At 41.7% G+C, this 12,673-nt stretch overlaps 2 protein-coding genes across 2 annotated transcripts in view; both read left to right on the top strand.

Moving 5' to 3' along the window:
- The window catches only part of cobll1b (cordon-bleu WH2 repeat protein-like 1b), a 28,344-nt gene extending 22,409 nt beyond the window's left edge, over positions 1-5,935 (top strand). Inside the window, exons 13-15 of the mRNA XM_030786643.1 lie at positions 633-2,050; positions 4,648-4,830; positions 5,143-5,935. Coding sequence (XP_030642503.1) covers positions 633-2,050; positions 4,648-4,806 — 1,577 coding nt within the window. The 3' untranslated portion in view covers positions 4,807-4,830; positions 5,143-5,935. The remainder of the gene's footprint in view (positions 1-632; positions 2,051-4,647; positions 4,831-5,142) is intronic.
- A 564-nt stretch (positions 5,936-6,499) lies between these two features.
- The window catches only part of grb14 (growth factor receptor-bound protein 14), a 39,139-nt gene continuing 32,965 nt past the window's right edge, over positions 6,500-12,673 (top strand). The window contains exon 1 of the mRNA XM_030785754.1: positions 6,500-6,565. The gene's annotated coding sequence lies outside the window, so the exon portion shown is untranslated. The remainder of the gene's footprint in view (positions 6,566-12,673) is intronic.

Here is a 12,673-nt window from a genome sequence, read left to right as displayed (position 1 = left end):
GGGATGCTGAGATTCAAAGACTGCTTTTAAAAAAAAGAAAATCGATGTATTTCTTATAGCCTGAAGTCCCTGATGTCTAGCTGAGGGAGATCTAAAGTCTGGGTATAAAAGCAGTTCCGTCCACGGGCAGCTGGGTTACAAAAGCTCAGTTTCCATCTGTGTTGTAGATGTATTCTAAAGATGAAATGTTTCAGAATATCCAAGGGTGCTCAGACACTGTATTGGAAGAAAGGATTGCTATCTGCTCCTCAGCCTTTTATCTTAGCCATATTTTTAAGCTCTGGATAAAATATTCACTGAGCTACAAGCCTCTGAGAGTGCTGACATAATTAAGGCATTTTTTTAATTTATTTATTTTTTTAAGTAATGCCAGCAGCAATTTTCTAGGAGCCTTATTCAGATGCAATGTCATCATAATAGACCATAATAGTCCGCCATTCTTTGGGAAATATGACACACTTGAGAGAAAGTTCCTGATCAAAATCTAGAGATGGTGCTGTAATACCCATATGTGATTTGACATGGGGTCTTTGCACATAGCGTTTTGTATTTTAAATGGAAGGACTCAGATGAAACTCTAATAGTCCTGTAGAATAATCCCCAGAGTATATCCTGAAATGTTTTTGTCTTAGCCTCTGCTGACAGCGCTCTGGCCCCTGCTGAGATAGAAGTTGATGGAGCAGCCATAACCAGTACAACTCCAGGACAACTCTGTGAGAGCTCTACGGATGCGTCGGTCACAACCAGCCACACGTCTCAAACACAAACACTGCAAACAGAGCAGGAAGTATCAGCTCAGACCAGCCCCAAGCCCTCCTCTGAGACCTCCATGGAGAAAAGCGACCAGACCACGGAAACGAAGACTCAGACCGGCTCTGACCTTGAGCTTTCATCCTGTCAGCTCGAAGAGTCTTCCTCCGTTGCGCCCTCCTCCTCCTCTTCCCTGAGCCTGAAAAAAGACATGGCTACCTCTACAGAGGAACTGAATAACATAGTAGCACAGCCAGCTGTACCACAGACAATCCAATGCCCGGTATCAGAACAGACCGTCTCAGCGCCGAAAGGGGCACCGCTGTACATCACAGATACTGAGCCAAAACCGAAGCCCTCCAACGAGGTGACCAGGGACTACATCCCCAAGGTGGGAATGACCACTTACACCATTGTGCCTCAGAAAAGTCTGGAGAAGCTGCGTGTCTTTGAGGTGGAGCTGACTCTGGAAGCCCCTCCAACAACTGGCCAACAGGAAGTAATGACGGAAACGCAGGACTTTACCACGCAAACCAACCAGCCAGCTGTCAAGGTCGAGCAGACGGAGGTGCTCTCGTCTGTGGCTGGGGAAAAACCAGCACTCAGTAATGGTACCTCCACTCCTCACAGCCTCAAGAGTAACACCTCATCACCAATATCTGCATCGCCCTCTACCCCTACGTCACCTATGGGCAGGGAAACCTCTGTTTCATCCCCCTCTGAACTGAGATCTCCTGGAGGGCTTGAAGGAGAGATGAAAGACAAGAAAGTTCCACCAGCCACTAAGCCCAAGCCTGCCTCATTTCGCCTGCCTCAACATAAAAGGATACCTGGGCATTACGTAACGTCAGCTGCAGCAAAGGGCGAGATTTCCAGCCCCGTAAGCCCGAGAGAGGTTGTGGGCAGCCCAGTGAGTCCAAAGAGTGAACCTGAACACGGGAAAGAGCTAGAGAGTTTTCCCCCTCCCCCACCACCAGTTAACTGGGACCAGGATGGAAATGAAGGTCCTCCAGCGGAAATGAAAGGGGCGGATCCTCCAGCCAACAGGCTGATCCGACAGATGAGCTTGCCCGTCAGGGAGGTCCCGGTGGCAGGTCTGAGCGTGGAGAAGTTACGGACCTTTGCTGCTCCCAAACCATACTCACCTGCTACGCCCTCACGCTTCGCCCAGGCGGTGTCCTCTGCTGTTAGAAGATCTCAGTCCCTGCATGGACCCATGAAAGGATCTCCCCAAAAACTGAATTTCCCACTCACAGCTCACAGCCCAATCAGAGAGGCAACACATGATCCAGGAAGCACCGTGAGTAGAAGACTACTTTAATGAAGTTGATTAATTTTTTAGCAATTTGCACGAGCTATGTTTACATTTACATTTAGTTATTTGGCAGATGCTTTTGCCCTAAAGCAACTCACAAAAAAAGCATAGACTGAAATCGACATGTGTCGGGATGTAAAACTGAACCACTCCAAGAACCACTCCAAGCGCTGTGTATGGTTTTAGTGCTTTCAAGTCATTTTTCACCTCATTGCAACTAAAACGCAGGCAAGTGAAGTTAGTGGTTATGAGGTCAGATAAATGTGATAAAGGTCAGTTTTGTGGTGGTGTTTTTTGTTTGTTTGTTTTTTTTAATGTGCTTGAGTTCAGTGTGTCTGAGCATCTGATGGGGAGAGGCAATTTGTTCCACCATTTTGGGGCTGGTTCTGAATTGATTCGAGATGCCTTGCTGAAGCGGACCCACGCAGGTGGTCTGGGATGTTATATAAGTAGTTTAAGATTTTTGCGCATTTTTCTTTTATAAATAGTATTCAGAGAGATAGTATTGATAGCATAACGGTGCTTTTGTCTGATTAAAGTAGCTATGAAGTTTGTCATAATGCAAGAGCTGTCAGAGTTAACATACTAACCTTGAGTTGTTTTTTTCAATACTTATTTATTTTTTATCTATTTATTTTTTTCATCGCGCCAACAACAAGTTGTGCTGGGAAACTTTATCCAGATGGCTCTGCATGTCAGTGTTCATTTTCAAACAGAGACTTTTCCCAGTAAACGACAGAATAACTTTTTGTGCCACTCTTATAAGCACACGCAGCCTCCTTTAACTCCTGTTTTCTAAGAACGCACTCTTGGCTAGTGAATAACATGACCTCACATCACATTGCGCTCAGGCAGGAATGGAGAAAAATAGGCTGTTAGACGAGAGGTTTCGTTTAAAAAAACATCAGGTGGCTCTGGGGGCAAAACCAAGACTGTTCTCGTCACTTTTCTTCATTTTCAACCAAATGCATCAAGAAGTCATCAAGCAGTGCATCGAGAGCAACATACCATTGACAGTAAAACATTTGACTGTTGAAGCGTAGTCTGAATGCAGCATGACAAGCAGCTATATTTGACTATGGACCTTTGTGTGGAGCACAGTTTTAACAATAAAATAGCGACACGCTCACCATCCACTTTATTAGAAACACCTGACTTGAACCCATACTCACTAGCCACTTTATGTGGTATACCTACCGTAATAGGTATACTATAGAGGGGGAACACATACAGATGGTAGACCATTTGTTGCTATGCACAATTTGTCAGCCACCCTCTACTCCATTCATCAGTGGCCGGTTTCTGATGGCAGGACCGCTGTTGGCTGCAAAGTTAGTTGGGTGCTAGACCGTTCTCCACACAGGAGTGATACTGACATAGTAGCACCATGGTAACGGGTGTTGCACAGATATGAATGTATCAAACACAGCAGCGTTGGAAGGTTTTTTTTTTTTTCTTTTCTTTTTTTAAACACATGGCAGTGTCACTGCCGGGTTGAGAGTGGTCCACCACCCAAAAAGATCCAGCCAGCAGCAGTCCTGTGGTGAGGAACTGATCGCTGATGACAGGCAAGAGGATGGCTAACACAAATGTGTGTGGTAACAGATGTGGTGTTGTCTTCAACCGTACATAAAAAATGCGTACCTACATGGTGGATGTTTCTAATTAAGCGGCTCGTGAGTGTGTAAATACATTTATTTAGACATTTAGTAATTTATTTAGATAATAAAATAAAAAATCAAAGGCAAATTTTTCTCTTCTTAAAGTGCCTCTTTAATTAGATATATTTGAAAAAGCATCATAATTGTGTTTAACCTGTGACTAACCCAGTACCATTCTGCACTTAACAAGATGCACTTTTCTATCACTTGACACCCCTACATAAAATATACTGGAAACTAGGCCTATTTGTTTAGCGCCTTACTTATTGCATAACTGTACTGACTGTCACATGTATCCTTGTTTGACTCACTTCTGAGGTCACTGAGGTTAAGTTAAAAACCGCTGTATGACGTTAGAAGACTCTTGTTCTTCGAATGTATACAATGTGCCTTTCCCCCTGAAAATACTCTCAAAAACAAAAGCCTTTGTTTGTGATCTGGGTTTTGGAGTGTGTGTCTTGCTGTGCGTGTCATCAGATGATCTCCACTGTTTGCTTTTCTGGAGAGACAGGTTGGCCTCTTACAAAGCCTAGTCTGTGAGGTCATGAGAGGTGTGTTGGCACGTCAGTGCCTCCTGTCTGTCACCAGGAGCCTGAGGGAACGCACTGTGCTTGCGTGCATTTGTGTGTGTGTCTGTGTGTGTGTGTTTATATAGCCTGTTCTGCAGTTGTTCAGGCAAAGCCATATGTGTGTGTGTGTGTATGAGAGAGAGAGAGAGTGAGTGAGAGAGAGAGAGAGAGAGAGAGAGAGGGTGGGGGAGAGAGAGAGAGAGAGAGAGCAGAGGGAGAGACACAGTCTGTGTATAACACAGGGCAAAGCTGTCTTTTCTTTCTAGGTCCACTCTCTCTGTCCTGTGAGTACATGCAGTTCTGAGTCTTTAACAGAAGTTTGTATTGTGTGTTCCCCTCCTGCTGAGAACAGATGATGGACAATAGTGCAAAAGCAGAGGACAAAAGCATTGGACTGCAGGGAGCAGATGACCCGAACTGCAGCCCGGCCAGTGAAGCTCCGGTCCAGACCACAGAGCAGAAAGACCTGACCCAGAACAGCACTCTATGTGGACTGGATGGGTCTTGTTAAAACAGATCAATCAGACCGCCATCAGTGAGTGTGTCTGACTGGTGTATCTTGGGTTTATGTTTCCATGTAGATCCAATGAATGACCCAAAACAGTGTTTTTCGGTTCATACAGAACAGGGCCTCTATACCCTGATTATATTTGTTTTAATTCAGCTCATGCGCTTTTAACTACGACATTTGAGTCATCTTATTAGAGATTTTTTTCAGACCCTTGTTTTCTTGAATAAGTGCAGGGTCCAGAACAAAACTCTGTAGTATGTGGTGTCCCTCAGAAATGCGGAGAAGAAATCACAGCCTGAAATATAAAACTCACACTTTCTTTTCATCTCTTTCCAGGGAGCTGATGTGTGTGAAGGAATGTTGCTGATGTTGAGTGTTCGCCGAAGGCAAAGTGTTAAGGAGAGGAACAGATGACATTACCCTGTACATTCACCAACATCCACAGTGCCTTCTCGGAGTAGCCTTTATGTTTATTACAGCAGGGAATCCACTTAGACGGATATAGTCTCATACATTCTGTTACTTAATTTCTTGTTCTGAAATGATTATATTAAGATATTACAAATTATGTTGTGTTTTGGCACACAAGCCATATTAAATGTTGGATCTTTTGGGGATAGGTTGTTTCATGATTTTCCATAAATTATGTATAGATACAGATTTAAAAAAAAAGGGCTGTTTTATTTGTATTTTTTTCTTTTAAGTTATTAGGCAGAGAAAATTAAGATCTCATTGTAAACCAATGTGAAAAGGGTACTTAAAGAATTCAGTTTTCACTCAGTCAGCTGTAAGTGGCCATACACATCACAACACGAACAACTATGTCTCTCCTCTGAATAAGTTGATGTCAATTGTGTAACAGATGTGTGGTACTTCCCAGAGTATAAATACTCAAATTTCATATAAGCATTATCTAATAATGTGTATTTAAATACATGTTGCATCAAACCTATGCTGTAATTATGTACATACACAAAAGCAGTTCAAGGCACCACTAATATTACGTGAGACCTTGTCAACTAAGCTGTTCCCAAGAGAGAAGACACTGGTATGCTTATGGGTATGGAGAAATCTGCTGTAATGTTTGTAAAAGATGATTTCACATCTGTCTATTAAAATATCACTTCAACACTGTTGTCATGAGGAGTTTTTAATTCGCACCACTGTTTGGAAGGAAATAAAATACTGGTATGCACAGTATTTGAAAATAAAATTTTGCTCATCTTCGTTCGTTCTTTGCATTTTTTAAACAGCACAGTTACCTCAGGCAGCCTTCGAAGTTGAAGTGTACAGATGCTTCAGTTTGCTTGGCAGCCTACTGTTTTTGCTTGGCAGGCTTAAGTGTCATCGACAAGCAGCATAAAATCATGAATAATTTATCCGTTTGTAATATAGTAATTTGATCATTTGTCTGTAATCGGTGCTTGCAACTATATTTGAAATGGGGGTAGCTTCGGTCATGTGTGGGTGAATGCATTTAAAATCATGTTGTATTATCAGATCACTCCCTTAGACTTTTGCCCACTGTGATGAATGATATCTGTCTATAACAAGCAAATCAGATGAATAGTAGCTTACCTCTTGTGTATGATACATATTTCCACCTTTGAGGCTTCTGACAATAACGTGACGTAGTGTAAATGCATGAGTAAGCACGCGCCTCTTATTCTGGGTACGTATGAAATAAGGCACCAGAGCAGTTTACCGGGCAGCGATGCAGGAGAGAGCGGGAGCGCCTCCCAACTCTGCTGACAATCAGGTACAGTAGAGTAGGACATGGTCTTGAAACAAAGAACGTTCTTTTGTGATATAATGCAAGTGTAATCTGTGCTGGAATTAACGCTAAAGTAATGATTACAGGTGAAAAAAAAATCCAACATGTTTCGAACTCCGTTCGTTCTTGTTTTACGCTCAGCTTGGGATATGCATATGTCAGCAAAGGCGAACTCAGGACACTTACTGGTGGGTTTGAAGGAATGGCAGGGCTGAAAGTGTTATTCTTTCGTATTGTTTTAAGACTAGTAAGAGAGTTGCAGTTAATCTTGAACTAGCTGACGTGTTTACAAAGAAACTGTCTGTATTAGCCTACAGATAATAAATGGGATTGAAGAATACCCACTTTAGCCTGTATCATATGTGTGTATTACTGTCGTACGAGTAACTTCACGTCTTTGTCATGCATATCCTATTTCAGAGAGACCGTGCAAAATAGCCTGGTGACAAAAAAGCTGTCGGGTAGCCTACTAGAACTTTAAAAGCGAAAATATTTTGGTGCATTGGCACTTAGTTTATATGTTATATATAATGAACAAATATTGCAAAATGAGATGCAGTATTTGTAAATAATTTTAAAACATTGTACCATTTTAACTAAGATAAAGACATAATGTTTAGTATGCGATTGAAGAGCTCGACTTAGTTTTATTTTGGGTAATTATACCTGAATATCTGATATTTCTGCCTTTGACCGATCCCTTGTACCACTGCCACCTATTGGCAGGATCGAGAAGAGCAAACATGAATGCAATTTTATAAAACGCACAAATCCTACAGGTTTATTAATATCCACTGTAATCGTTTAATCTCACTAATTATTCTAGTTCATATGGGTTACAAATAATTTTATTTGTGTGATGGATGTATTTGGACACGAGAGCCATCAAATCCCGTTTAGATTCAACCCTCTAAAGCTTGCCTGAGATCACCCTTTCCCCAACCCATACCTGTGTCTGTGGAAATATATTTTTCTGATTTCCCTTCAGTTCTTCTGGACAGCGAACATCGAATGCAACAAAATGTTCTTCCGCCAATTCATGTTCCTTATATGTGCGTAGCCTTCATGCTGGAGCAAAATATTACTAGAGGTTTACAGTGAAACATAACATGTGAATTGTACTTGTACCTAAAGAGGTGTGTGCCTGGTTTTTGGATGAATTGGAAATTTGTGGGTTTCGATTTTCCGATGTGTGTTTTGAAGTGCTGAAAATGAAGAGTATAGTCCTATTTTTAGCTTTGATGAAAAGGACCACTCTGATGTAGTTTCATTTAGCTGTGACAATACGCAGGGAGATGAGCACCTCTTCTGCAATAAGCCCTGTTGTGCATTCTGTCCAAACACAATGGGTCTCATAGCCTTTACCGAGTTTGTTAGCACTGGGTCACACACTCACAACTCGACTGGCTAAATGTGTATTTTTGCATGAACACATGCTAATGCTATATTACAGCTAATAACGTCCCCCCCCCCCCGTTTAGCCTAATGACTGTGGTGGAGACCACCAGACGCTGTAGTTAGGGTTTTGGAGCGTGGTAGACTATAATTACCCCCCCTCTTCTCCCTCCACCCCCGTACGTCTTTTGTGTAATGAGGTTCATGCAATGAAGTGAAAGGGCACGTGATAGACATCTTTCAGTTTGAACCCATACCGTTTCAAACAGTGAACTCATTTCACTTGTTCGAAGTAGAATCGAGTGATTTGTTGCTCAGTTCAGAATGTTTGTAATGAGTGCACATAATACTGTGTGTTTTGTCATGTTCAATCTGTCAGCCATCAGTCTCTTAGCTCCTATTCGTTTGTTCATAGGAAAACATAACTGCTATTCTAACACACTCTGTTAGGGATTATACTTTTTAAAGAAGGATTTTTCTTAGAGAAAGCGCATTCTATAAGCCCCCCCCCCCCCTCATTTCTTGCCTCATTTGGCAAAACTGTTCCCCAAAGCACCTCAGTAAATCTGGGCTCACTGAAGCCTACAGTCTACTTTAACCTTGATTCACGGAGGATTAGTTTACAGATTTCAGTGGCTTGGGCACAGCCTATAAAGAGGTTAACATTCTCATAGGCCCATGAAATAACAGAGAGTTTGCTGTTGGTTGCTGTGTCTTATTGTTATGTTGTTTGTTGATTGTGTAAAGTGAAAGTACTCTCAGAAGTTTTTTTTCTTCTTTGACAGCTTCAGTTATTATATTTGCTGCTACAGTTGAACTTGTCGTATTGGTTTCCGTATTTGAGAAGACAAACACTCTTGCAGACAGATTTGAGTAAATCACTCCAGTTTAGAAGGTGGAGCTTAAACTCAGCTTAAAACTGTGTATTTAGTTTTTTTCCCTCTTATCCACCAAATAACACAATTTTGGTAAGGCTACCCAGTAATCTCTGCAAAACTATGGAAATCTTAAGTTGTAATTATTCTCGAAAACTTTGTGCAGTAGCCCTCAGCTATAGAGAGCTCTAATACTGTGTGTGTGTTGGCAGTCTCATCTCCAGATAATATTGTACCGCATTCAGAAATTACCTCATCTCCAGCCGTCCGCTGGGAAATCTCTGGCATGCTTGTATGGAGAATGCGCTAACATTGCCAGTCTCAGGGAAAGGAACAGGACTAGGAATGGCTGGTCTTATTTGCTGATTATTGTCACAGTGGGAATATACTATAGTTAATTATGATGAGCTGAATCCAAGATATCAAAATTTATGGATCATAATTTGGTAATGATCATAATTAAGATTTGAGAGGATGTTTCTAGAAAGTCAGACATTTTAATTTGATTATTAAATATGCTATGATATCGCTTGGTTGAAGAGGTGGCTATTGTATGAATCCATACTTGTGCATTAAAAAAAAAAATAACAAGCAGTTACACAGGTTGTCATGTAAGGCTGTTCAATTAAGATTCTGCATTTTCAGAACGTATTCTCTCTCTCTCTCTGTATGTGTGTGTATGTGTGTGTGTGGCTTAATGTGAATAAGTTTGTTTTGACCCCTCACACACCTGTCTACTCTTTTTTTTTTTTACTACCCAGCAGAACATTTTCTTTCTTTACAATTTGTTTGCCTTGGATCTTTTAGAGGCCATGGACATTCAGACTCCTGAGTTTTAAGAAGATGTATAAGTGGCCATTCTTAACCCAAATATTTAATCAAAACTAGGCTCCTACAAGTAGTTTGTCCAGACAGTTAATAGGTTTGTAAATGTTCATGCATTGATTCAAATTATGCTCTGACAATTTATTTTAAGGACTGGGCTTTCTGTCTCGGTGCTTGAGTGGAAGTTTTGGTGGAGCAAAAATGTTAGATTGGTTTCTAGAGAGGAGACGTTCCAGCAAGTTCTTCTTCTGAAGATTTTCAGTTCATGTTGAGGACTTTTCAGTTGAGGGCGAGGAAAAGATTAGCCTGACAGTTATATTTAGGGATAGACCGAGACTCCAGCTTTGGTCTACCTGCATTCAAGGCAACTTTCATACCACAAAGCTTTTTGCGTGTGTGGTCCAGTCAAACAGTCGTTGGCTTTTCGCACTTTGTCTCGTAAAGGTCAGACGAATGTGGAACTGCGTAAGGAGCTCTTAGTTTGTAACGCGCAATTCCGTTTCTACGTGATGGTCTAAGAATAACCTTCTCTGTCCAACCTGCAGGGTGTAGAGCTGTGTGAATGCACAGCTGAAAATAGTGAAAAAGTATATTCCCTGTAGAGGCCAATTAGTACAGTGATTATTACGGCTGCTGATTGCTAAGCTAACAATGGCTTGGCTATTTAATATGTCACCAGATAGTTAGTATCGGTATCAGTGAAGAAAACTTATGTTACTCGTTGTGTCTTTTTTATTTTTATTTTTTTAAATAAACTTATGTAACCTGTTGAGTGCGCTTATTTGATTTATTGGGTTTCTGTGTTCCATCCTCTCTGAGACAGAATTTACTGCTAAGTAATGGACTTTGCCAAACGTTTCCTTTGTCATGTCTTTATAATCTGTATGTGACTTCTCACATGTCACAGTTAAGAGCGATGTGGCCTAGTGTTTAGTGGGGAAAGAAGACCAGAAGCTCCTTGATGCTGGTCCTGTTCCAATCTGTCTTTTTTTTTTTTTTTTCCATGGCTTAAAGCCCCTTAAACATTTACAGCTCTGAACCAACTGCAGGGTCTTTTTCAGATATAAATGGAGTCGTGTTACTTTAGCTTTGAGGTCCCTTTAGATGGGTTAGTTAGTGAGAGAAGGGAGTTAGAAGGCAGGGAAGAGTTTTGGGGGCAACAGGGGAAGGGGGTAAGGGAAAAAGACAAGGGTGTTAGTGAACAGACAAAGGGTCAGATGAGAATAGAGGAGGCTTGGGGTGCAGGGAAGAGTTTTACAGGACAGAGGGAAGGAGGTGGGGGGTTGGGGATTAGACAACGATAGGGGGATAGAGAATAAGAAAGACTACAAGGACAGAGCGACAGGGGTTAGAGAACAGGTAAAATTATAAGGAAATAGAAACAGAGGTAAAGGACGAGGTAAAGCTATAAGGAAACTGAGAAAGAGGTTAGGGAGGAGGTGCAACTGTAAGGAAAGAGAGAAAGAAGTTGGTGATAAGGTAAAACTATAAGGAAACAGAGAAAGAGGTTAGGGAGGAGGTACAACTGTAAGGAAAGAGAGAAAGAAGTTGGTGATAAGGTAAAATTATAAGGAAAGAGAGAAAGAGGTTAGGGAGGTAAAGCTATAAGGAAACTGAGAAAGAGGTTAGGGAGGAGGTGCAACTGTAAGGAAACAGAGAAAGAAGTTTAGGGACGAGGTAAGACTGTGAGGAAAGAGAGAAAGGGGCTACAGAAGAGATAAAACTGTAAGGAAAGAGAGAAAGAGATTAGGGAGTAGGGAACTGTGTTAAGGGAGCGCAGGAAGAGTATTAGTTCGATTGTAACTGGGCAGATGATTGCAGGCCCCTGTGTAAGCATACGGAGCAGAACCCCCCCCCCCCCCCCTCTCTGCTGAGTTCTCTTCCATTCTTATTTTCACCAGCAGAGAACCGAAAAACGAAAAGAAAAAAATAAAACCCTTCTTCTCACCCTACCTAACTATATAAGGACAATTTTCTAATACTGAGATGTTGATGCAGTGACTCTGGGTGTTAGATAACTGTGTGAATGTTTACTTTGATTTAGCAGCTGAACCTTTTAAAACTGCGACATAGCCTCAGGAAGCGTTGTAATACAGATATACATTCAAACACAGTGTCTGCAGTGAGTGTTGGGAAACCTAGGGCCTTTGTCGTAGGAACTCCTGTTATAAGAGACGGTGTTTATTTAATTCTCATTCCTTCCTCTTATTTTCCCTTTTTTTTCATCATTTGAATGTTTTATGTACAGTCAGCATGGTGGTAATACCATATGTTCTTCAGTTATCTTGTCAGACATGTTGTTATGGGGAGAGGTATGGATGAGGCAGCAATAACTGAAACTAAAATAGCTCTGACTCTCATCTTATACTGGTAAATGTGTATCTTATACGTGTAATTAGAAAGCATTTACATTGACTGATAGCCGAAGAATGTGTCTCAGTCCAGGGGCTATTTTTGGACAGCTCACGCTGCTTGGCCGCCGTGTCCTTGTCTCGGACTTAGCAGTGCTTTGGCCCTCACTCACGTACACGCATGCAAACACACACACACACGCGCGCGCGCGCACACACACACAATCATATACACCTACACATACAGACACACAAACACACACACACACACACTCACGCACTCACACACACATGCGCGCACGCACACACACACACACACAACACATTTCACCCCACCCCCCATTAACCATCCTTAAGAGCTATCTTAAGAGCTATACAAACACTCCTCTATAACATATGCAGCTATATTCCATTTTGTCTTTTTGCTGGTATTGTGTTAGTTTGAGTAAGTGTGCTCCCTTGAGAGGGGACCTTTTCTATATGACAATATCTGAGTGAAAGGGGTAACCTAAGACAGCCAGAACAGTGCTCCTGTGCCTCTTTAGGCTGAGAGCACATTAACACAGGCCCAGGTAATACTGATGCCCCTGATTTCCATTTAATTGCTCTGTCCTGTTTATACAACACTGACAGAGAGGCTCCTTCAC

Source organism: Chanos chanos, chromosome 10 (assembly GCF_902362185.1).
Source record: "Chanos chanos chromosome 10, fChaCha1.1, whole genome shotgun sequence".
Taxonomy (NCBI): Eukaryota; Metazoa; Chordata; class Actinopteri; order Gonorynchiformes; family Chanidae; genus Chanos; species Chanos chanos.
The sequence above is the reverse complement of the archived record's forward strand: the minus strand, read 5'-3'. Positions and strand labels throughout refer to the sequence as shown.